This window comes from Botrytis deweyae (assembly GCF_014898535.1).
Source record: "Botrytis deweyae strain B1 chromosome Unknown BDEW_050, whole genome shotgun sequence".
Lineage (NCBI taxonomy): Eukaryota > Fungi > Ascomycota > Leotiomycetes > Helotiales > Sclerotiniaceae > Botrytis > Botrytis deweyae.
Genome location: NW_024066257.1, coordinates 147,998 through 173,611, shown reverse-complemented (window position 1 = coordinate 173,611; position 25,614 = coordinate 147,998). Strand labels below are relative to the sequence as shown.

General features: G+C 40.5%; 7 protein-coding genes across 7 annotated transcripts; 3 read left to right on the top strand and 4 right to left on the bottom strand.

The window, feature by feature from the left end:
- Nucleotides 1-284: 284 nt before the first annotated feature.
- Nucleotides 285-3,761, bottom strand: EAE98_011599 (uncharacterized protein; the record flags this gene model as incomplete). Its single annotated transcript, XM_038959221.1, has 2 exons — nt 285-2,899; nt 2,951-3,761. 2 exons carry the CDS (start codon nt 3,759-3,761, stop codon nt 285-287), a joined length of 3,426 nt encoding a protein of 1,141 aa, XP_038804433.1.
- A 1,027-nt stretch (nt 3,762-4,788) lies between these two features.
- On the bottom strand, nt 4,789-6,482 carry EAE98_011598 (uncharacterized protein; the record flags this gene model as incomplete). Its single annotated transcript, XM_038959220.1, has 4 exons — nt 4,789-5,905; nt 5,982-6,190; nt 6,239-6,283; nt 6,339-6,482. 4 exons carry the CDS (start codon nt 6,480-6,482, stop codon nt 4,789-4,791), a joined length of 1,515 nt encoding a protein of 504 aa, XP_038804432.1.
- Nucleotides 6,483-8,539: 2,057 nt separating this feature from the next.
- Nucleotides 8,540-9,118, top strand: EAE98_011597 (uncharacterized protein; the record flags this gene model as incomplete). The annotated part of the gene is made up of 1 exon (XM_038959219.1): nt 8,540-9,118. The coding sequence occupies one exon, from the start codon at nt 8,540-8,542 to the stop codon at nt 9,116-9,118; it is 579 nt and encodes a 192-aa protein (XP_038804431.1).
- Nucleotides 9,119-13,230: 4,112 nt separating this feature from the next.
- Nucleotides 13,231-14,863, top strand: EAE98_011596 (uncharacterized protein; the record flags this gene model as incomplete). Its single annotated transcript, XM_038959218.1, has 2 exons — nt 13,231-14,046; nt 14,108-14,863. The coding sequence occupies 2 exons, from the start codon at nt 13,231-13,233 to the stop codon at nt 14,861-14,863; spliced, it is 1,572 nt and encodes a 523-aa protein (XP_038804430.1).
- A 330-nt stretch (nt 14,864-15,193) lies between these two features.
- EAE98_011595 (uncharacterized protein) lies at nt 15,194-19,534 on the bottom strand (the record flags this gene model as incomplete). Its single annotated transcript, XM_038959217.1, has 9 exons — nt 15,194-15,910; nt 15,978-16,418; nt 16,468-16,962; nt 17,010-17,607; nt 17,658-17,797; nt 17,856-18,025; nt 18,081-18,489; nt 18,546-18,585; nt 18,633-19,534. The coding sequence occupies 9 exons, from the start codon at nt 19,532-19,534 to the stop codon at nt 15,458-15,460; spliced, it is 3,648 nt and encodes a 1,215-aa protein (XP_038804429.1). The 3' UTR covers nt 15,194-15,457.
- Nucleotides 19,535-20,813: 1,279 nt separating this feature from the next.
- Nucleotides 20,814-22,235, top strand: EAE98_011594 (uncharacterized protein; the record flags this gene model as incomplete). Its single annotated transcript, XM_038959216.1, has 1 exon — nt 20,814-22,235. One exon carries the CDS (start codon nt 20,814-20,816, stop codon nt 22,233-22,235), a length of 1,422 nt encoding a protein of 473 aa, XP_038804428.1.
- Nucleotides 22,236-22,765: 530 nt separating this feature from the next.
- EAE98_011593 (uncharacterized protein) lies at nt 22,766-23,125 on the bottom strand (the record flags this gene model as incomplete). The annotated part of the gene is made up of 2 exons (XM_038959215.1): nt 22,766-22,930; nt 23,048-23,125. 2 exons carry the CDS (start codon nt 23,123-23,125, stop codon nt 22,766-22,768), a joined length of 243 nt encoding a protein of 80 aa, XP_038804427.1.
- Nucleotides 23,126-25,614: the final 2,489 nt, after the last annotated feature.

Sequence of the window (25,614 nt, the reverse complement as noted above, 5' to 3'; positions counted from 1 at the left end):
GGGGTCTGCTACTTTTTACGACGTTTCAAACGCCATAATCTTATATATTACCGCATGAAGGCGTTTTGACTTTCGAATAAGATTTGTTATAGCAGGCCATTGTTGTGGTCGAATTTTTATCAAAGGAGGCATATTATATACGGAAGTCGTTCTTTCTGTTCTTTTTCTTAACATTCTACAATTATTTTAAGTGGAAATGAGGCGTTAAAGAGCTGGTAATGGTGCGCGGGTATGCTGGTTCTGCATTGCTATCTAATTTTTTGACTTGGTATCATATATCTATTTTACAACTGCTCCATACCGATGATAAGCTGGTCTAGCTGATCGGTACCATTCTTTAGTACTTCCGAAATCATATTAGACAGTCCCAATAACTTCTTCTGTTTCACTTGTGTCTCCAGCTCTCGTGATTTAGACGCGGCAGTGTCAAGTACAGATTTCGGGACACGCGCTAACCGAGCCACATTCAAACCATAAGATCTATGTGCAACCCCTTCACCGACTTCGTATAGAAACGTAATCTCCTCTTCAACATCATCGTTATCCTTAGCCGCATCAGCATCAGCATTAGAAACTCGCCTTCCATTTCTCTCAGCGGTGAATTTCATATGCACATTCCTCAGCTCTTTTCCCTTTTCAAATCCTCTTGCAACACTTGCCAAAGTTTGATAATGCGTAATAAATAAGCACAAACACTTAGTCTCCCTAACAACCCAATCTAAAACCGCTTCTGCGATTGCGACTCCATCATGCGTACTAGTTCCTCGTCCCAATTCATCTAAGATAACGAGAGATTTAGGACCTGCTGATTTCAATATCGATGCTGTTTCAGAAAGCTCAACCATAAATGTAGATTGTGCAGTAAATAATGAGTCATAAGCTCCCATTCGTGTGTAGACGCCATCTAGAAGACCCAGTCTGGCGGATTCAGCAGGTACGTAAGAGCCGATTTGCGCGAGGATAGATATTAGTGCTACCTGACGCACGTAAGAAGACTTACCACCCATGTTTGCGCCGGTTATTAAAAGGGCGCGTGTATGATCGGGAGAGGTGGAGAGAGATGTGTCGTTGGGGATGTAGGTTGAGGGGAGGAGTTGTTCGACCATGGGGTGGCGGCCGCCGATGACGGAGATTTCGGTTGAGGATGTAAAGGTAGGTTTGCAGTATCCTGGGAGGGAAGCCACGCTTGCGAGGGAGAGAAGACAGTCGAGGGTTGCGAGGTGAGAGATGGTATCGCGGATTAGGGCGTAGTGGGTGGATATTTCGGTGAGGAAAGTGGAAAATGCGGCGTCACAGGCGGAAGAAAGAGATTCTTTGTGTTGGTCACGTTCACGAAGGAATTTGATGACCTCGGGGGTGTGAAAACGAGACATCTTTTTTGTGCCTGAGATCTTGGCCCAGGAAGCGGGTACGTTTTTGAGATCAGTGTTGGGGACTTCGATAAGGTATTCAATACCAGCGATGGTGACATATGTGACAGGTGTCTTCTTGGATAGCTTGGTAGCAGCAACCATACGGTGCGCCTCGAGATCTTGTTCAACGGCTCCGATGCCGCATTTATGGTCACCAATTGCTTCGGTTTCATAGTGTTCTAAAAAGAATGCATATTTGTCATCACTGCGGGCGGCTTGGGCGTTGATCCTGTCGAGGAAGGATATTACTATTTCGCCGATTGCGGGAAGAGATGCAACCGCTTCATTGAGGATGCTCGAGTCGAAGCCTGCATCCGAGGGTGTTTTGACATGAGCAAATTCGTTAGCAATTCTCTGCATTGTCTGGAGAACTGTGAGGAGCTCCGGTCGTGTACATTTGCCATAATATATGCGAAGTAAACTCCGCTCTAAATCTGATCTAACTTCCCGAAGGGTGGCATTTAGTTTGTCTACTTTTGGGGTATTTGCGTTATCTTTCAGTTCTTCCACTGCAGCGACTCTCTCTTCCAAGCGCTGCTTATCAAGAAGAGGTCGACCAACCCATTTTCGAAGTAGCCTTTGGCCAAATTTTGTTTGTGTTTTATCCAGAGTCCAAAAAAGACTTCCTTTCTCAGTATAGTCTGTTTGATTGGTATAAATCTCGAGACTTGTGAGGGTGTTTCCATTTAATAACATATGAGATCGAGCACTGAATGATTGAAAGTACTTGGTGAGATCAAACACATGTTCCAATCCGTATTCGGTCATATGAGTAATCATAGCAGATAGACAAATTGTGACCGGCTCAGTAAGTTTCAAAACCTTCTCTAACAGCTCCTGCTCTCGAGCATTGTTGCTGCTCTGATGGGCCTTCAATTTATCCGCATAAAACTGTGCAACGTGAGAATAGGATTCGGCAGCCATAGTCTTTGACTTTGCAACGCGCTCAACTCTTATTCTATCACCAAAGACATTGGTACTGCTACCCGAAAGATGTTGTACAAGCTTGTCGGTAGCCTTTGTAAGTTCCCCAACTATGAGCAATTCGCAAGGGGCAATATGTAATAATCTTGTCTCGATTTCGCCCCGCATGAAACCATCCTCGAAGTTATCATATATGACATCTCCGGTGGCGGGTTGAACAGCCAATACACCAACTTCGACCTTTTCGTCCGTTCCCCAACCTTTAGCTTTCGTCTCCGTTATGCAGAGAAGGTAACCAGTTGCGGGAGTACCACCAGACGGTGCATCGGTCGAGTCTAATCCGTCAATATCATCAATGTATGTGCCTTTAGTATAAACATTCGTGAGCTTCCTGACGAAAGGAGCATTCCGATTATCCCCAGCCTTCTTCAATGCAGCTGTCTCTGTTTGTCGAACAATACCAATTTTGTGACCAGCAGCGACGAGCCTCTTTGCGTGGACCGGGAGTCGATGAACTGGAATACTTGCAGATGCAAAGTAATTAAGATGCGATTCCGAAGGATCTAGTTTGCGTCAGAAACATCATTAAGTAGATTCAAGAACGAACAGCTTACGCTCATCAAATCGAAATTTGCCCGGTATGCACACAATACTGAGCACTTTCGCTGCTGTTCTTGCATCTTCGCCAAAGAACTTAAATTTGTAGCCAACTTCCACAATTAACAGAGTATCCATATGTTTGCGCTTAATGTCGATAACTTGTAACTCCATAGGAGTCAATTTACCCGTCTTTGCACCCTTCTTCTTGTTTTTCACAGGCGCAGGCGCAGGCGCAGGCGCAGGCGCTTCCTCTTCATCTTCCCCCTCTTCGTCTCCCACTTCTAAAGCTGTATCATCTTCATGCATAATCCGCCTGAGACTATCTGGATGTCCCAATTTCTTGACAAACTTCTTGTGCAATTCGACTTTCCGCGCTTTCACTGATTCGTCTTCAGATTCCTCCTCGATTGAAGGTTCTGTTGCTCCTTGACTTGACCCTGAAAACATGTATTTATTGGTTCGCAGTGATGGCTTTGACTTGCCTCGTGTTAAGCTAGAGGATGTCTTTCGAGAATCGGCGGCTGGCAAAGCATAACTTTCGTCATCTTCCTCCTCAACTTCAACACTTTTTGCTCGTTTGGATGGTCGTTCCTTTGCTCTAGTATTCCCACCGGTTTCATCTTCTTCTAGAACTCTCTTCAAACGATTTCCAGTGGTTTTTGCTGCTTCATCGGTTCTCTCGTTGCTATCAGCGTCACACAAATTTCCTGTGGCTTTAGTAGCAGGTGGCGAGCTTGAATCCTGAGGTTTCTGACTAGATTTTGGAGTAAAGAAACTAGATATTGATTTCTGAGTCTTAGCTGGAGTTGAATTTGGTTTGACCATCATGGCAGGGTCCCAAGAGATTTCGTTGCAATGTAGGGAATTAATTTGAAGTGGTAATTGATATCAAGGAGACGCGACGACGCGACAGACGTAAAGTGAATTAATTACATAATCAGTCCGGCATTGTCACCTTGCACCCACCAAAACCTCTTCTATAAAAAGTCATCATCATAATTGAGCGTGAATGGCACAAAAGCATCTATTGACAAATTGATACATTCTTTATAGAACACCTCCAAAAACTCCTACGTCAATACACCAATGGTTTCCATACAACATTTCCCCGTCAGCAAACTCCGGCATCAGAACCTGATTTTGGTAGCTCTAATCGCTGTAACACTTCAATCTAGGTACACATCTAGGTACACATCCGAATGGAAACATCTGGATTTGCAGCTGAGGGTGGCTCGGATGGTTGGCGAATAATCAATTAATCAACGTCTGCGGGTCATTTTTAAGTCTCAATTATTGAATGAGATGTGACCGGGCACCACAGGACGCTAATAAATCATCTATCACTCAAATTGATGGAAAGCTCCAAATCGCTTGTTTAAACATTGTTCCAGGCCAAGTGTGAGAGGCACGACAGGGACCTTTTTCATTCAAGTGTGAAAGTAGAGATAGGAATCTAGGTCTAGTGGCCTTGCGGTACTCTTTGTATCAGATTACCCGCTCGATTTCGAATCCAAACAGCAGAACGAGTGTTTTAGAGCCTGCGAGAAAATCACCATGTTTGGATTTTGATGAAGAGTTCTCGCATCATGTAAATTCTTTATTGTTAAACTAAACCATACAGTTATATAATAATATGAGGGTATAAGAATGATTGTATAGGACTATTTGGAACAATCCTAGGGTCTTAAAAGAGAGGGGGAGCATAAAAGCTTTCCTCTTTAATCCGTACACCTATCCATAGTTACAAGGCTTCTAAAATAATGTATGTAGTTTGCATCCCCAATTATTTGTAAGTCTATATCTGTCCCGTCATCTATAGAACTCTATTCACCCAAACAAGAATGCCATTAGATCACAAAGTGTATAAGAAGTCTGGTCTCTTGTCTCCCAAAGCCTTCTTCTCAGTCTCATTGAGGCCCTCGACCCAGGCATCTCTTTCGCCCCGAATTCTCTTGCGATTTTCTCTTTCCAATAGGAATCGTAGTAAGGTACTTCCGCCTAGCAAGAAAAGAGATAAGAAAGAAATAACAACAGTGTGGCCGGTAATATATCTGGGCTTTTGGAAATAGATGTTTGAGCTGATGATGCCACAAATATTACCCCATCCAATCATCATTCCTAGAACAACACCTCGCTTGTAAGAGCCTTCAATATTGTTGGAAATCCAAGAGATAGTGTTGGCTACGCAAGGATAGATACCGAGAGCGCCGAGGAAAGTTCCCGCGTATTTGACGCCTGGTTGCTCGCTAGCTAGTAGCATAGAGAAACCGACAATGGCAAGGGAAGACACGGTGATATTACACAAGCCTCGCTGACCTGTACGATCGGCGATGAATCCAATCACGACTGTCAAGATGGCTGCTGCTACATAAGGTGGGACGGAGAGGAGTTGAGCTTTGGTTGTTGTGTAGCCAAGCTGGGTAATTATTGTAGGAAGGAATAGCGAGAAAGCGTACAAACTCACGCAACAACCAGAGTAGATTGTCATCGCGAGCCACGTCTTGTAATCTTTGAATGCTTGCCAGATAATCTCTGTGCTGAAATCTTCATGGCCTGCTGCCTGACCGTTGGCTTGCAAACGACGGATGACCCTGTTTCGATCGGCATCACAAAGGAATCTAGCTTTCTCCGGAAAGTCATAAACCAACCAGAATGAAGCGATTCCAGCCAGGACAGTGACGATTCCTTCCAAGATAAAAATCCAAGCCCATCCGTGAAGTCCACCAAGACCATCCATTTTAACGATTGCCGCAGCAAGCAATCCACCAAAACTACCAGATACAGCAGCTGCGGAAAAGAATATTGCAATTCGAACACCAAACTCGGATCTCTTGTACCAGCAAGATAGGTAGTAACTTATACCGGGAAACAAACCCGCCTCGGCAAGACCAAGAAAAAATCGTGCAGCCATCAACCCGGACCAGTTCGTGACGAATCCCATGAATGTCATACACAAGCCCCATGCAATTCTGCAACGATGTCAGTGTCCAAATTTTGTCATTGTGGGATTTTGGTGCACAGTATGAGCAACACCAAACTACTTACATGATGATTGGTACGAATATCGACGGGCGAAATCTTTTGAGCATCACGTTCGTAACAGGCTCAAACAATGCATACGCGACAAAGAATATGGAAAGTGCGGCGTTGTAATCACCAGTCGACATGTTATTCAAGTCTTTTTGCAAGCCGTCAATCTTTGCGTTTCCAATATTTGAACGGTCGAGGAAGGCGAGTAGGTAGAGAACACAGAGCTGTCGAAGTTAGACGGCAGATATGCTGGAGATTTGAAGATCACTTGCCCATGGTATCAAAGTCCAATCGAGCTTTCGTACCAGCTTACGATCCTGCACAGCAAATCAGTACATTATTGGAATTCCATTGAGATGTCCATAATCTCACAATAGCAGCCTTTTCTTCGTCGCTCAAATGTGCATCTGGATCGGGCGGTAGTAGATCGGGAGATGGAGCATTTTCATGAAGACCCACGACCTCCTTCTCATCGTCGCCGTTCCCAAAGGCTCTGGGCAGGTTGTTTGAAGCCATTATTCACAAGATGGAGCAGCTTTGCGTATTGTGTCGATTGGAATACAAAACAGCAGTACAGCGATGGATTGAAGTATATATAATAGCATACTCAGGTCCCAGAGCTAAAGGCAAGTTGGTAAACATTGGATTTAAGTTTTAACTGGAATGAGCTATGATACTTGAGATCGACTATCTAAGATCTTCAAAACCTGCCGGTCCCCATACCCACAGAACCCGCACAATGGAGCCAATGAAAGGGTAGACCAAGGCATTATGAGCTAAGCTATGACGAAAAGCGACAATTATCTATCAATAAAGTTTGACAAGATGCGACTACTCCTACGATTCATACTTCTTGTGGACAAAAAAAGCGGTACACTAAATGAGTCGAATAAATTGATACATTGAGAACACTTACATTGCACCTTCATAATATCATCCTTTAATGAAGATACAAATGATTCAAAATACACATTGTATGAGAAACTGGAATTTTCAGTCAGTTTGTGTATCTGAATAACAATTTTTTGAATTGATATCGAATATTGAAATTGGTGTGTACTTTTGGTGACCGGGGTTTATCCTACAGGAGTCATTGTTGGCAAAGAACGTTACTGATATCAGTCGATGTCATTGATACTCACAACCATAAATATGGTCTGGCTTAAACCACCTTGAAAAGTCCCTTATCACTCAATATTGACAATTCCTTATCCAAAGTATCGAATATCCTTTCCTATTGCAATCTCAAACTACGAGAAAAACTGGTGGCTGGTCACTAAGACTCACTACCATACTTCAAATCGATGATCTTCAAAGTTTGGTATTTTTAAGGCCAGATTAGCCTTGAATCTAAGCCAACAAGACCTCCGCTGTCTGTCGTGCATTGGCGTATCATAATCTTGTGCCGATGTCAGTTCTATCTCTCATCCTCAAACTGCCATGATTTCTTTCAAACCTCTGATTTTCAGAGAAAGTACGCATTTCTGATTCCGCAAAAGCATTTGAGACATCGACACATTGGGCAGAAAGTTGTCTTACAAGGAATCGAGACTGATCTGATCAATGAAGATCGTCCGTCATTATGTAATCCATCATGGAGTTGTATTTCATTGGGAAATAAGTTAAAGGAACTACATCGTAATAGTCCTACAATTAAGCTCCGCATCGAGAGGGGAAAATATGGGGATTAAGGGCAAGTCTAGATGATGGAGCCAGTGGTTGTGGGGTTGGCCCGAAACGCTCCGTTAGCACGGAGTGCTAGAAGTAACACTGAAAGAGTTCCGGGATTTAGTTTATGATATTTCGACAATTTGCTTGAGTTGAAAATCAAACAAAGTGATTTAAGCTTAAATACTTTGATAAACAGTAATTAGTGTGCTGTTGATTAATTTATATGATTACTCTGATCTACAATTATATCAACCACTTCAGCCGTGTAAACATTGAGATCCAGTGGTTTTTATGATTAATCAATCAATTATTCTACTGTCTAGTAAATATCTTATTTTATATGCCTCTTTCTCTCTTTCTTATACGATAATAATAATAATAATAATAATGATGATAATGTTGAAGGGGCTACATCTAGATGAAATGGAGTCCAGAATTATCAACTGATAGAATGAATGGGTAATTTCCGTACTGATGTCCCCCTTGATTATCCGAGTCTATAATCTAGGCAACTTTCCTAGAATCTAAGGGGAATAATGGAAATAGTACACTCGGAGAATGTTTTACGGGTCATTTTCTCCTTTCTGTAAAAGTTTGATCAGACGAAGATGATTAAGTGTTTGTTGGCAACATTGTCTATAGGCCAACAAATTGTGAATCTTATGTGCCACCTAATCTTGGAGAACAAGCAACACAAAATTTTGAGAGCTGTTTTCACAAGACACGATTATCTGGTCATGGTATGAGTACCTTATGAAGCCAAAGAAGATTTGGTGTTATGGAGATAGACAATTTTTGGTCATACTCATCGTGATGTGCCGTGTGTATATATAGTGAATCAAGCTTCCCACCATTCATCATATAGTCCACGAAGAATAAAGAAATTTTTACATGCTTTGAAAATGCCATCATCTACGACGATTGGTACTATTCTTGTGGTTGTGGTTGTGGGTACCGTCTGTGGTCTCGCGGGCCTCTATTACTGGGGGAACCGGGGAAAGGGAAGGTCCGGTCCTAGCAAGCACACTTCACGCCATTCTAGTAGAGCTCCACCCTTAGTTCCTCCGCCTAAAATTCCCCCATATCGTAATGGAACACTTGGGACCCGAGCTGGCCATATTTCGCCTGGAGTGCCTTCACCTGCTGTACGCAAGAATAGTGGAAGACCAGCTACCCTGCCAGGAGATCGACAGCTCCCACAGTTATCTCAACATGATCGTTCTCGCCAGCCGCCTCAGACTGGTCTTAACGCTCCTGAGCTTATCCATCCACAGCCCGTCAAGCCACAGCCCGTCAAACCACAGCCCGTCAAACCGCAGCCCGTCAAACCGCAGCCCGTCAAACCACAGCAGCCTCCCCAGCCGTATCCGGTTCAACCTCAACCTCCCCTTAGAATCATTATTCCACCTCCTGTTGCAGGAGGACTTTACGGCTTGAAAGGTGTATTCCCACAACCGAAGCGAGGAGGGAGAAGCCCTTGAATAGTGGAATAATTCCAACTGAATCTTCAATACGTACAGCTTCTTGACTGTGTCTGATCACAGCGTCCGATAGTCCGGACTGTAGTTTGAAGATTAGAGACTTTAAAATGTTCTTTTCCCTTTAAATATTAAAGGTATTTCGGATATCAGAATGGATTCAATCATAAAACTGTTTCATAATGAATCTTTGAAATCAATAATAATGTGTCCAGAATCTTAAAGCTAGAACCCTACGATGGACCGCAGGCTGAGCCATTCGAAATACTATGTTTTATTTTGAGAATCTGAAATATCACTTGTGTACATGTGAAAATAATGAAATTCTTGACTGGGCAGATTCACAATAATCTGAGACGTCTTTTATATCTCAGGGAGAATTGATGTGTCAAATTTTGAGAATAGGATGGTGTAGGGAGAATTGATCTGCTAGAAGTCCGTCTTGCCTCTGTAGCCAGCAACTATCCGAAGAGAAGAGAACTATAACAACTTTTCACAGAGTACTTTTACAATACTTATTCATATAGTTCATAGGATAAGAGAAAGGATAACATCATCACAACTATGCTTCGTGCGTGTATTAATGTTCACTAGAAGTAATAACGCTCAGTCAAAATTGATGATTAGAGAAAAGCAGCCATGTGGAAAGATGACCTCGCAATGTTTACTGAACTGCAGATGTATTCAATGTCTTCATTATGTCAGAAGGAACAATGACTGAATTTTGTTACCCCCTCCATTAGAATTCAAAGCAAGTGTGCATCTTACCACTCACATGCCTTCTTCGAAAATTGAAATACTATGACCGGTGGGAAGAAATTCGATTCACCCGCGCTTTCTTCTCTCAAGAGTGAAAAGGGGGAAGGGGAAAGGGGGATGGAAATATTAGTATGGCAGAATCTTTCGATGGCGGGTACAATAAGCCTCGCAACCGAAAGTAGTATAATTTCAACCATTCTTCACCCTTGAGCACCTTATCAAAATTTTCACATAATCCACGGTACTCCTTTATCTGTGGATTTTTCATATCAGAAACTTCCACATTCCACAAGTACATGTTCGCCGCAATTTGGTATGTTTTAGAGCTCGGATCGTTAAGTAATATATCCGATTTTTCGCCGGTCAGGTTTTCCGTGAAGCTTATCAAGACGTTCTGAAGGGAATGAGTACCTAGACATGCTTTCAACTTGGGTCTCTGGGAGGAAGAAACACTGAGATCGGAATGCATGATTATTTTCATAATCGTTGTTCTACTTTGGCCTAATCTTTTTGACATGCATGAGTACTGAGGCCGATTTGAATCATTTGGCCAAAACCCTAAAAATAGATTTCTGTCTAAGCTAAAAAGGTATTTAGAATTTAGTAGTGTACTTTTATACAAATAAAAAAATTCAATTCAGTATATAATCTTTAAGAAATTGATAAAATGAAAAGAAAACAGATATAATTATTAATTAGAATTCAAGGAATCGATTGATATATTTTTTTCTGTATTATCTCAAAAATTGAAATTTATAATTAATATAATAATATTTGAAAAATAAAAGATTCAATATTGAAAGTTTATTATTATTCAAATTTATTAGATTATTTTTAAATTAAATATAAATTTCAAATTTTGAGATAATATAGAAAAAAACATATCAATCGATTCCTTAAATTCTAATTAATAATTGTAATTCTTTTCTTTTTATTTTATTAATTTCTTTAAAGTTGTATACTAAATCAAAGAAATTCTATATTATTAAAAAGATTAGTTGAGGTTTGATTAATCAGAATATTTAATATTTGAAATATTAACATAAAATAGATTTGATTGAAGTAATTAAAATCATAGTATATTAGATATCAATTTCAAATTTTGAAATAATTCGAAAGTAATTATATTAATTGATTTCTTAAATTTTAATTAATAATTATATTATTTTTTTATTTATTTCATAAGCCTTTTCAAAGTTGTACGTTGAATTGAATTCTTTTTTCTTTTAATATTATAAAAGTTTACTAAAATTCTATTAGTTATATCATTTAAGTAAAATAAATTTCAAATAAAAAGTTCTTATTAAACTTGTTTATTTGTTTCATTTATTTTAAAGTAGTCTATATATTATAAGAAAAACTATTTAAAAATAGATTTTAAATATTAATACACTTCTTATAGAAAACCTCAAAATAAATTCTAAAAATAAATAAATAAAGCTAACTCTAAAAGCTATTCAATAATATAATTCATTTTACAAAAAATCTTCAATAAAATTAAATTCTATCTTTCTTTATAAGATTTCTATAAACACACTATACAGATTCTAAAATTTCTTTTTCTATTAGACAGAATTCAATTTTTAGGGTTTTGGTCAAATGATTCAAATCGGCCTCAGTAATGAGGCACATTTGAGATAAAGGGGCTCAGACGAACCTTAATGAACCTCAAAGTTTATTCGTCCTGAAACACCCCACGATGTGTACACTTTCATGTCAAATTATCATGTATAAAGAGCAGATGAGCCTCATTGAAGAAAATTCTTGATCATATGTAAAATTTGAACTGTTGACTCCACTTGGCAAGAACAGTGACTCGATAAGGTCAATGTACTAGGTGTTGGCCTTGAAAACTTTGCTCCCTAACCTTCAGAAATCATTATTAATTCAATTCCGGAGGCCCCCATTGGATTATGTAAGAATTGTGAGTTCCCCCTTCGACTTGAATGGCAATTCATTCGACAATGTCGTTTTGTCTACCGATAACTCCGATGTCGTTTTATGGATCGCGTAAATCCATGTGATGATCTAGTGTGAAGATTTGTGTCATCTAGCCCCTTTCAGATAACCTTACATCTGGGAAGCGAGAGCCGGCCCTTCATATGTTATCAACAAATGGTTTAATCATTGTGCCACCAAAAACTACTGTGCCCGTCATCATTTTGACTTGAGTAGGCTCTATGACTATGACGGTGTCAAGAAGAAATACGACAGGTGCATTTCTGGTGGAATTTTATGGCTTAATTCGTATCAAATCAAGCTCCTTTAGCCCCACATAAAGAAGTCCAGTTTCTATGAGAATCCAATGATGGGATGAGAAAGAAGGTTAAATACGAAGTTTTTAATGCCAAGAGATGCACTAGAAGATCGACCGCTTAAATTCGACGTTAAACTATAAATAGGTAGCTCGGCAAATTATTCTCTTCCCCTAGAATCTTCAACAGATTAATCTCATGCACCAAAATTGTTACATATATTACTCTCTTATCCCCTAAATTTTACAATGTATTTCGTATTCAGAAAGTTGTATTCTAGTAGTCATAAGCCATATTCTATAAAGTAGCATAATGTATTTTATAATATGAATGGATTTCGCGGCAGAATGATACGGAGTAGATTCTAAAGAAGGAAGGTCATGTGATTTTTCATTTTTATCTTCATTTCCGTAGAACTTAAAATCTAGTCGATAATAGCTAGAATCTATCATCTTGAGATGAGATCCAAGGGGCATGGGAGTAAAACAGCTTCGAAAATCTAGGGCATGAGAGTAATTTGCTGTAATTGGTTTAGTTTATCGCGTTCTCTACCCTGTTTCGTACATCTCTTGGTTCTTAGTACGATCATATCCCCTGTCTAGCGTCCAGCTTTCTATCTCACCAGAATTTCGGTATCATAAAAACTTTATTTCAACGGTCATAAGTAGTGGCGCCGGCGAGTTGTGCTGTCCATGTAGGACCTCGGGAAGGTTATGAATTATCACGAACTGTGGCGTCGAAATTGATTGGTCTTATCTCATCCCACATCACCAATGAAATTCCAGATGTCTCCTTTTTTGATAGAACATCGTATCAGTTAGTCATATCAGACGATAGGTATAATGAAAAGCTTTTGCTAGGACCTTGACCTTTCAAATCTAAACTTAATTTAATGAAGTTCATTACTTTCCTAATCATGGTCGTTGATGGGGCTTAGATATTCACTCTAGTTCAATCCACATTCCTTCATTTTATCATTCACCGTCGATATGTACAGAATTCTTACTCATCCCCCATTCGAACCGTACTTTACTGGTAATATAATATTTTCTACTCGGCGAACATTCGTATTTTTCACAACGGCATCATTTGATCTTCAAGATGTTGGCCACTTTTCTATCTAAAAGGATTACGATACTCATCATTGTCATCTTCGTTTTGTATCTTGCTCTTCGAGATCAGTTGTGGTCTTTAGAAACTCCTGTCTTTCTCCAGGAGCCCTTCTCTAGCTTCACCATCAGTACCACTTATACTACTTACAATAAACCGAACGATCTCACAAATCTCAATGTCTCAATCCATACCACCGATATTACAATAAATCCTACGACCGATGAAATAAGAATATCAGATATAGTACGCAGGCTACATGAAGCCGCACCACCAAAACTTACCGAAAGTGCCGCATGTGTAGGCCGAACCCTTGGAATTGAAGAAGTCACAAATAGTACAGAGCGTCGAGATGTCACGCCAGTATCCGACGAACAAGTTGAAGCCGCAAGACTCGCGCATGAATCTGCGGTAGAAATAATACGAAATTCGACTCACCTAATTCCATATAAACCTGGTACCAAAGGAATCGTAACTGTAGCAGGTGGGAGATTCACCGGCGCATTACTCGTCTCGCTGCGCATGCTTCGCCGAACAAATTCTACATTACCAGTGGAAGTCTTCATGCCGAATCCAGAGGATTACAATGAACATACCTGTGAAGTAGTGTTACCATCACTCAATGCGCGCTGTGTTATGATTCCAAAATACGAAGGCCTCACTATTTCCAAATATCAATATAAGATATTTGCAGTTCTTCTGAGTAAATTTGAGGACGTGTTGTTTTTGGATGCGGATAACTTCCCAATTGTGGACCCGGTTGAGTGGCTTGAAGCACCGGTTTTCAAACAGAATGGCTATGTTCTGGTGAGAAACTTCCTTTGCTAAAAGATTTCTTTAAAAATATCACTTGCTAACAACTGCGCAGTGGCCCGACTTCTGGTGGGCGACCACATCTCCCCACTACTTCCAAGTCCTTGGAGTTCCCACTCCTTCTCTCCTCTCCCTCGGCACCACCGAATCTGGTCAAGTAATCATGTCCAAACGTACACATAGCGATGTCCTCCTTCTAGTCCTCTACTACAATATTTTCGGTCCCTCATTTTATTACCCACTATTAACGCAATGCGATGCCGGCGAGGGTGATAAGGAAACCTGGTTATATGCCGCTATTGCCCTCGAAAGGAACTACTATCAAGTAAGACAGCGAAATGGAATCATCGGACATCATACCGCCGACGGATTTAAAAGCTCAAGTATGATGCAACATAATCCCAGCGATGATTATTCTGAATACCTTCGAGAAGAAACGGAGCAGAAAGAGCATCCAGTTTTCAGAAAAGATAAGGATGCCGAGGTTGTGTTTATGCATCATAATCTTATTAAACTATCACCGGTTGAAATGATCGATTGGATAGCTAAAAACAAAGGAAGTAGAATGTGGGGAAAGAAGGAAAGTACGATGAAGACCTTCAAAGGACATGATCTAGAAAAGACAGTTTGGGAGGAAGTTCTCTGGGTGGGTTGTCAGTATGGAGAAAGTTTGGTCAATTGGACTGAGGAGGTTTGTGAGGGACTAATGGGACACTGGGGAGGTATTGTGGCAAGGGAGGCGGAAGAGGAAATTCGAAAGATGTTTGGAGTCAATAAGCAGGCGGCGACAAAGGAAAAAAAGGAAGAGTAATGATGGAAAATGCTGGTTTGATATGGAGTTTGGGTATTCTTTTTCTTCTTGTGGATACAATTTTGGATGAATTTAAAGGTGTTTCGAGGTGGGCCAGGGATTGAATGCTCACGCACGGCGCTGCAAAAGCAACATTGGGATTTTTGGGAAACGATGTCCAGTTGGATATATTACGACATTACGGCGTCTCCGCATGGGAAGGATAGACATAGAAACAAGGACCAGCTATGTAGCTAGGAATACCCGCTGAAAGCATTTAAATCAAAATCTAGGATATTCAATGAATAAATTGAAAAAGGAAGACAAAACTCAATCTTGTATGCCAAAGTACAGTGAACGGGATTTTGTAACTACTAGGATTTCTGGTGGACTGGACTGCAATCCAAAAATGGGGAATTTAATAGGGATTACTCAAGCAATCTTATTAAGAGATTTACAATGTTTTAAGACCTAGAAACTCTCAAGTTGGATTGCATTCTGAAGTCTTGGACACCCCGACGAGGACATAGACTGGTGAACACGACGAAATGATAGGTCAAAGAGGAGGATATAGAAAACAAATAATTGTTAGGCAAACTCAAGTATAACAACTCGTCAATACGGCAAAGGTACGTCATCAAACATCGTACGCGACTTTCTCGATCTCAGGAAAGGTCCAGGTGGTGGAGGATAATGCCCGGGATAAATCCCACTTGATCTTGCTGCAGGCGCAAACCCGAATCCGGATTTCGTCTCTGGCCTAGGATATTCATCTGGTAAACGTACGCGTCTCTGTTTTGTCTTCTTTCCCCATAGATTTTTAAATCCAGCCCAGAAATTGTACCACTCATCGGACCATATCAACACCAAAACTATGATGATTATCGTAATAGGAATAGCAATCACCCAGAATACCCATTGTGTGACTTCCATGTTGCGCACATCATTGGTGTTCATGCCAAGAATGGATGCGACAGTGCTTAGTGGCAGGAATATAATCGTTACGATTGTGAATGCGTAGACGGCAGTTTCTTGTCTATCTTTGTTTGTATCAATACTTCGAAGATTCTAAGTCATTGTATTAATAGTCGCCTCTGATATTATAGGAACTTGTGAATGCAAGGGAAAATATTACCCAATCCTCGAGGTACATAGCGCGACTGTTGATATCACGAAATACTTCGATACGCTCATCAATAAGTGCGAGACTTTCTCGAAAGAGGAGACCTTGCAATCCACGGGTGTTATCGCGAGCTGACTGGTTAATTGCAGGACCTGTAGTCATGATTTCCAAATCTCCGTAGTTGTCGCCATGATAAACCGATCGCTCGTGATTCCGGTAATTTGCAGTACGAGGTTCAAAAAATGTTGGCGGTTTATACTCATATTTATGTTCAGGAATAACTCGATTAAATCTGGCATTCTGGTAATTTGATCTCGATTGAGCGTACAAAGCGTTTTGTATGACTTCTCTTTGAGTTTCTAGGGTTTCTAGAATGACTGAAATTTCTTGCTTCAGGTCAGTGATTCTACCTTGATGCTCTCTATTGATCGGATCGGCATCGATGTCGGATTCCTGGTGCCTTGTTAGATGGCTAAAGTACTGCTTATGTCGGAACACTTACCAGGGATATCATGTAGTCAACATACGTCGTACAGATATCTGGACAGGAGCCCGTCAAATCTTGCGAAAGCTGAAAGGTCATGAGAGAAGCCACATCGAAGGGTGCAAAAACAACATATTCCGAAAGCTGGTATTTCGATAGTGTCTGAAGAGTTTCCTTCATACCTTCATTCATAAGGTCTAGACATAAATTCATATGTGTGTACCAGGAAGATGCCATATCCTTTGCAAAAGCGAGAGCCATAAGTACATGTAACCATGCTCGAGGCAACTTCTCAGAGATACCGATTTCGCAGCGCTCAAGAATTGGAACTTCAGACAGAAGCTCTTTGAAAACTTCTACGCGCTTTCCGATGAGCGCCATCCAATCAATGATTTGTTTGACATCTCTCGTATCTACGATCCAAGCTCTGTCAGAAAACCTTTGCGGCACAGAATTTAAATCATCATTCTCTAGAGACCCGTCTGCTTGAATCAGACCATATGGAAGCATTGCCTGATAATTAGCTTAGGTTAGAGTCACTTGAAAAGCGGCCAACTCACTACAACTATCTCATATAATGGACCCCAAAACTCTTCAGTGGTAGGGCCAGAATCCTGTGGGGATAGAAAGAATCTATATAGAACCTCCGCAGCATTGGCAAGTTCCACCTGTAATTCGTATGTTGCCTGAAGCGATTGGTCCGTCCGAATCTTGCTTTCAACTTCAAACAAAATATCATAAAACTGTTTTCTTGTATGCCTTGGGCTAGCTTTGTATGCAAGTCTTTCGTTAATATTAGTTTTCTGCAAAAGGAAATCATCAATTTCCTGTAGATCATCATGCAGTAAAGTTTTATTAACTATCGCAACATTACGGGCTGTCGAGCTTCTGGTGACATTTGGAGCAATTGATTTGTCAATTTGTGTGTTCATCCAGTTGAAGACGTGGAGCTCATCCGAACAGTTCATTTCTGCTACTTCCGAAGCGTCGACAGATTTAGAATGCGAGACTTTCGTATTGACATCTTCTTTTGGTGTTTTCAAGTCCGGTTGGTGAGAGGCACCATTCTTTTCAGGATTTTGGCTTCCTTTCCCAAATCCTCCAATAGAATCACTCGGTACAATCAGAACCCCAGCTGGTGGCCTTTTTGACTTTGAGCTGACGCGTGTTAACAATAATCAAATAAATTATATCTTTAAAGAGCTTACCTTAGTCGAAAATGAAGGCAAACTTTTGAGCTTTTGGCTCGTCTGAAAATCCTTGGCCAATCCTTTGGTGCGATTACATGACCGTCATACGCAAATTCAAATCTAAGTGGCCAAATCTCGAAGAAATGTTTCACAAAGTCCTAAGAAGGCATTAGCTATCACACCAGCGAGTTTCAAAATATAATAGAATAATCTCACAATCCATGTCGTACACTCTCCAATGGGAAATGACCATAATGTAGAGCCCGAGTCTGACACAAGAAGCGTATGCATCGGTGAATTAGAGTTGTCACTTCGGAATGGAGCCATTGAAATGGAGTCTTTGCTCATTTGTGCTGTGGATAATCCAGCACACGATATTATGGAAGCTAGAAGTCTAGTCAGTCTTATGCGACCCCAAAAAATCAAACTGGCTCTATTTACAGTCGTCTAGGATGAGGAACCAAGCCTGACCGATATGAAAGCAAGACCCTGCTGGTGTATCTGGTAGGTGACATACTGCTTGCTTCAAGTCACGCTCCTTCGGCGTCATAGATTGCCGTGTTTGTAAGAGTGTTCTTGGGGGGTGGGATGAAGACTTTACAGTCGAAGAAGTGTATTTTTGCAGAGAAAAGTACGGTAGACAAAGCCATGTAAGTTTCCTTGGTTTGAATGTCGTGGATGGAGTTTCATCGCGGAGCGATTCTTGTAGAAGCTTTGGAATTATATGCCCTACTTTAGTGCGGCTGGAAACCTGCAATGTTTTATGATATCTTCTTTTCACGAGGTCTAGTATTCTAGAAATGCCAAGTCTTTCACCTTCTTTTAGTCCATCAAGATCCAATATGCTACTCTAAAAAAGCCATTAGTCATATAACGATTTGCCTTCGCACTTGCCGAGAGACTTACATGGAAGCTATCAAAATCCATTGTTGAATCTTCGAATTGACTTAAAACATTTAGTAATTATCTTAAAACGTGTATCAAGGCACTCACACCCAGCTGAAAAGAGGCGAAGGCAATTTTACAGTAGATCCAGCTTGCCCAGGTACTATTGTGAAATTGACAGAATGCATTCCCCCCATGATTCCATCGCCGTTATAATGGGATTGTATTATCTTTTCAATCTTAGGACGCTGCATTAACAACGATTTATGTTTCTGAAGCGGGAGCGATGGTACTCCCTTCTCAGAAGATCCTGAGTTTAAGTCATCTGTCAATTCTGACTCCAGCGCATTTTTACTATGGCGGGAAAGCCTGAAAGAATATGCCTCAGACTCGGGATCGAATGACTCAATGTAGGTTTCGGCAGCCTTATTTTCATGGATTCCATATCTTCCACCATAGATACTTAAGTTGGGCACTCTTTCATGACTTGAACTTCGAGACCCATTGTATCGAAACCGGGTGGGGGACCTGGATCTGGAGCGACGTCTTTCCCTAGACCTGGCACGAGTAGAGTAAGGTTGTTCTCTTGCAGCCGCTCTTTTCAAGTAAATTTTGTCACCAGCTCCTTCATGAAAGAATACAGGAGGAGGCGCCGAGCTGTAATAAGATTTCGCCTGGTCTCTGCGATGGTCGACAGACGCTATAGATGGACTTCTGGGACGACTTCTAGTAATTTCAGGTGGTGGTAGACTCGGAGAAACAAAGCGACTGGGTGGTCTGGTTGTCCGCTGATCATTGTAGAAATCGTGATAATCGTTTTCATTATCTATGATGCCGCGTGAGAAACTTGGTTCAGCAACATGGCGCTGCTCTCCAACGCGCCGGCGGTGAATACCAATTTCCGGTATTTGTGTGGGGTTCTCATCAAACCGGACGGGTAACGTTTCTGCACGGCGAGGTCCACGAAGACGCTCATATAGATAACCATCGTCAGGAGGACGACGTGCCATTTTTCTTTTCCTAGTAGAGATCTGTTGCACTTCTCACCGTTGATGCTTGGAAAGCTTCTCGGTAGGCAGATTGTCATTGTCAGCCCCAGTAAGCTGATAAGACGCCGAGTGTGTGACTAACACAGATGTAAGGATACTGCATCGTAAAAATTTCCCTTACGTTAAGCACTTTAAAGACGTATTGCATGAATTGAGCATAAGAACGAATAGATCACAACCCGAGTTACTTCTTGTAATGTTGCTGTATTCAACTCACAACGATAGCACTTCGTGTTATCCCAGCTCTCCAGCTACCCTTGTTATTGATAGAATAGTAATGATCACGTGTAGAATCAGACCAGTGCCACCACCTCGAGCTTGTGACACGTCTTCCATGTAGAAAGCCACAAAATCAGACATCACTACCAAATGTCTGGGGAATTCATAAGCCGTGAAATGTACCTTAGCCTTTTGGAAAATGGCTGAATAGGGAAATTATACATCGATTCCGATCCTCCTAGCCCTGTGCGGCCTCGTTTTGGCGGCGGCAAGGTCTTCAGAGATACTTTCTACGTTACGCGGTCACGCATTTGCAATGGATCACCAAACCTAACCAGACTTTTCTCTAAGAATCAATCTTTACGACGGCTCAAGACTCGTCAAGACTCAGAATTAAGATGAAACTATGATCGGACTATGAGATTCCGCCTCGACAACTCAAACCGATGGACTACTTCCGAGCTCAAATTTAATACTGAACAACTTTCATCCTCGAACTTGGGCTAACTATAATATTATGATAAGCTTGTTTGAGGATTTGTCTAAGAAGAGTACCGACTTATATCTGCTCATCTGATCAAATGACACGAACGTGTTGATAATAGGATGAATACTACCAGGAAGTCTTGATAATTCATCCTCTTTCATCATCATCATTATCATTATCATCATCATCATAATTACACCTGAGAGTTTATGCCAGATGTAGGATCAATCATTCAACCTTCCTACAAGATCACGATTGCGACATGCTTCCTTTTGCTGAACAATGCCTGACCAGCCCTTGTGGTTTGAGCATTGAGCACAAAGAAAGATTTATCATCGGTACGAAGATTGAACAATGCCTGTCAACTTTCTCTTTATTACTTGATTATTGTCGAACAGAAAGACAAAGACATTGAGAGGCTTCCACTTTGTACAAAGAACCTATTACTGCTATATAACAAGGGCATTGTGTTACTGAGCACAAAAGAAATTTTTGAGAGACAGTTATTAGCCCATATTCTAACATAAATCAAAGATGGCAGACGAAAACACCCTCCCACCCACAAGCCCACTTGTGCTAACATTTGGCTTCGAGCTTGAATTCGCTGTGAAATCGTTGCCCGATCAATTCCTTGATCTAGAACCCAATGATCCTCGTCGCGTATACGGCATCACAAGGCCAGAGAACTATCCCAAAGATCAGTTTCTTCCTTACCTGGGATCCCCCGATGTAATTGAAGAGAACGAGGTACTGCATGAAGAAACACTTAAAAACTTTAATGCACAGTTGGATGCTTTGCAAATAGACATAGCAAAACTTCTTACTGAAAATGGACTTCCAGCCGTGGCTCAACTTGACGAACAAGAACCTGAAAACCCTAGCATTGAAGATTTAAAGTACTGGGTAATCTCTAATGATGCCACTATCAATCATGGTCTAAGTCATAATCCTAATGAACCCACATGTTTCTGGTGGCCAATCGAGATCCAAAGCCCAGCATACATCTACAACGAAGACAATAAGCAAAAGGTAAGAAGTGTACTTCGATGTATCGACTCAGTTTATAGGACTAATTGTGATTTGAGCGCAGACATTCATGTTCATATTGGTAACGAGCAGAAAGGATTAGATGCTCGCACAGTTAGAAACTTTATGGCTTTCGTTTACACTTTTGAAAATCAAATCGCAACCATTCATCCTCCTCATTACATGACACAGAGGGCGTTTTCCAAGCCGGTGAGAACACATAGCCTTCTTGCGCAAGTAGCGCGAGATTATCGAGCTAAGATAGAGCAATTGGGGGCAGAAGAAAGTTTGCGGGAATTCGACGAAGATTTCATCATAGACAATATTCTGGAAAGAGATACAGTTGACGATCTTGTGAAATTGTTATCAAGTCCAGAACTAGAGGAAGATCGTCTATACAACAGACTCACATATTCCATCTGTAACCTCCAAACGGACGCAGAAAAGGTAAAGAAGACAATCGAATTCAGACAGCATAAGTCAACTTTCGACGACGAAGAAGTTTATCACTGGATAACTGTTTGCGCATCCTTAGTCCATTTTGCAAGTACCGTAGATGAAGAAGTGTTGAGGAAATTCTGCAAAGAACATTTCTACAAGACAGTCGACGAATTTTCAATAGTCGAAGTCCTCATGGCTCTCGGGCGCCCAGCACAAGCTTATTACTACGGTATAAGGCTCTTTGCTAGGAAAGACGAACGGGCTGAAGAAGAACGTAAGCTACGTAAGGAAATAGAGGACGAGAACCGCAAGAAAGAACAAGAGAGAGAGCACAGGAGAAATCTTGAGGAGCGACGCAGGCAAGAGGAGGAAGACCTCCAGAAAGAGGGAAAAAGACTCGAGCAAGAAGAGAAGAAACGTCAGCAAGAAGAAGAAGAGGAGAAGAGGTTGGAAGAGCTGTTGAAGAGAATCGGAAAGGGAGACCTTTAGTGAGAGGTGATCACAGAAATGCCACTAATTCCTTCTCGAAGGATTCTTGATAAGCACTGGATCCCGGATCATATATAAGTTCATCTCCTTTCCTTGAGGTCCCCTTCTAACACCTTCTCTCCCTTTCCATTTCCCATATGTATGAACCCCTTTAACTATCAGGTCATATCCGTGTAAGTAAACCTTAATTTAATCTATTTTTGACAACCAATTTTCATTTTTATATTGCTCGCTTGACATAATTGATGTGAAATTTGCAACGTGAATTAACCTCCCTAACCCCTTACTGTCCACAAAAAAAAAGCACCCAATTCACACAAATCCAATCCAAACCTAACACGAAAAGTTCAATAAAACCACACCATGAACCATAAACTATAAACCACAATAACAACACTCCTACATACCATGCCGGATCATCACCTCTGTCACAAGCCCCTCTTCTGCACCAAGCGCCCCTAACAATTCTCCCAAACCACTCAACATTCCCATCACCATATAACCCTCCCTTCCACAAATCCCTCAATTGCTCAAGGTAAACTCGCCTGGTAATAATCCTGCAACAAGAGTCCGCTCTCAGTACAATACCCCACATCCGCCTTCCCCCCATGCGCAAGCGCACATTTGAATCCATCACAGCATGATTCGCCCGTTTTGTGACAGACGTCACCTTTGGCGATACAGATTTTGCGTTGCTGGGGGTAGGGGATGTTAGTGAGGGTTTCATTGGAAGGAAGAGGGATCGAGTGTCATTGAAGGAAGGGGATAAAATGGGAGAGGAAGAGGGGGGATATTGAGGGATGGAAACATACAGAAAGCGATCCTTCAATTGCAAAGACTAGAGTTGAGAAAGCGAGGACGGCAGTGATGGTTGAAGGAAATAGATACATGATAGCGAAGTGATTTGAGGGGATTGTATCTTGGTAAAATTGAATTTGCTTTCGTTTTTGGTTTAATCGTAGATTTACGACTCTGTGTGATGGATTTGTTTGAGTACTGATATGATGTTGAATATGGATCAATGAATAGTGAGAATAAAAGGGAGAGTCTTGAATGAAAGTTTAATCGCCTCATGGATGAAGGAGAGGAATGTGTATCCACGCCCATGCCATGTCATCCCTTCTTTTCAATTCCAATCTTAATCTACATTCCACATTTCGATCAAGTTTTTAATTTGTCCAGCAACTAATAGGGAAAAAATGCAGCAGAGAAACTGGTACCATAAAATTCCACCACGCCAGCAAATCAAGCTTCGAGCATAAACAAAAAGACAACCCCTTTTCCCCTTCCCCCCTCCCTCCCACCTCAATATCCTCCAAGGATTTTACACTCTAAACACACCATATCACAAACCATGATTCATTGAAACTAAGCCACCTTCTCAAAGCTTCTCTATTTCAAATCTCCACATCCATGCCAATATCGATTGAGTATGCAAAAAGACGATTCCGCTATGAAATCCATAACAATCCAGCTGTAAATTATCCGTCCCTTTCTTGTCACTTCTCTTCGCGCATTCAAAAGCATTGTGAAACCCAATTTAATGGTTCCAATTCTACAACAATATGACAAACTATGCTTGCTATATAATAAACCACGGTTCTTACTTCTGGAAATATCCCTTTACAAGACACAAAATACTTCGATTCTATGTAGGTATTCACAAGTAGGCTATAATCATGACTAACGATTTTTGCAAGATTCGCTATGAAAAGGATACAAAAATAAACGTCTCTGGCACACTTTAAGTAAGAGAATTCGTACATTCAAATTCTTTCAAGTACTATGGTCGCCATCTTTCTCCCTAACTCCATTCTCATGTCAACTTTCCTAACCGTGACCGAGATTTTCGAATAGCACTCAACATATCTTTCTTTGGCTTTGTCTTAACTGTCCGCTACGCTAGTAGAATCTATTGCCATCAACTGTTCAACTAAAGCCCCCCAGCTCATTGTGCTGAAGTACTCTTGGAGGCTATGGCCTTGTTTTGGTAATTATTGTGCGTAGTAAGCTTGCGAAAGGAGCATCAAGCCAACTTGTGTGCTTCAGAGTTATCTCGATAGAAATATCAAGGACATCCATAGTCAAAAGTAGTCGAGGACTTCCTCAGAGAAGAGGCATGAGACTGATGATTGTCATTATCGCTGCTTTTTGACCGAAGTTTGTAGTTGAAACAACATGGAGAGACATACAGACGACGATGTTAGCGACATGAAATATACATGTTAACCTTTAAATTATTACCAGCATAACCGCTACTATGTTGTCCGACTATGATTCATTGCCCTAAAATTTTTGAAGTATATTAAAATTACAATACTTCATCTTTCAAATTTTCTAGATAACATAGCAGTATCCGAACTCTTTTGGGAAAACTACCCAACCGCCCCCCCCCTGTAGTGGCAGAATTCGTGGTTAATGAATAAATCATTTCGTTAATTGTATTAAAGTTTTCAATAGTTAATATTATATTGAAAAAATGGGTTATATAGTATTAATGTAATTAACTTTTATATATATATATATATATATATATAATTAGAAAATTTTATTTTAAAGAGATTTAAGGAGATTTTTGAAAGTTTTAGCTTAGTTTATTTAGATAAGGTTATTTTTATATAAAAAAGTTTAAATTTGTATTAAATTCGATTAATAATCGATTATGAAATATAACTATATAGATTAGAGTTGATTGATATTTCTTGTCACGGTGTGAATACACGTGACCGATAAGCGATAAGCTAGGCCCGGTTAGGCTAGCTTACAAGTGAAAACTCTGTATATCTTCACGTTAGAAGATCCTGTATCGTAGCTCTTTGAGCTACGTCTTAGTCTACACCCTGTACCTACTGTTCTTAGCACCGTCGAATATAGATTCCTGATCCCGCCTGCCCGCCCCGTGACATTTCTGCTTAAATAATATATTTTTATTATATAGTATAATAATAAAGTTTTTAATTGAAGAATAAATTGAAAGTGAGGTGAACTAATCCCCCTTTTAAACTTTCGACTAATATTCTTTGCTTATTATTTAGCCCTCCTATTTGCTTCTTCTTTGCTTTAACTTCTATAATTATTCCCTTTTTCCTTTTAGTTTTTTCGTTCGTTTTTTTTTTTTTAGCTTTTACGCTCGCTTCTCTTCCGTTTACCTTTCCTAAGGGTTTTCAACTAAAGGGCTTTTATTTTCTTTATATTTATTAAAATTCAGTAATAAATAGTTATTATTTTAAACTGGAAATATTCGTCGAAAATGAAGAATTTATTTCGTTAGGAATAAAAAAAGTTTGAATTTAATAATGTATATATCAAATATTTATATGGGGATTTATACTAATATTTTATTTATATATAGGTATTAACTTTACTACTATAGAACCCC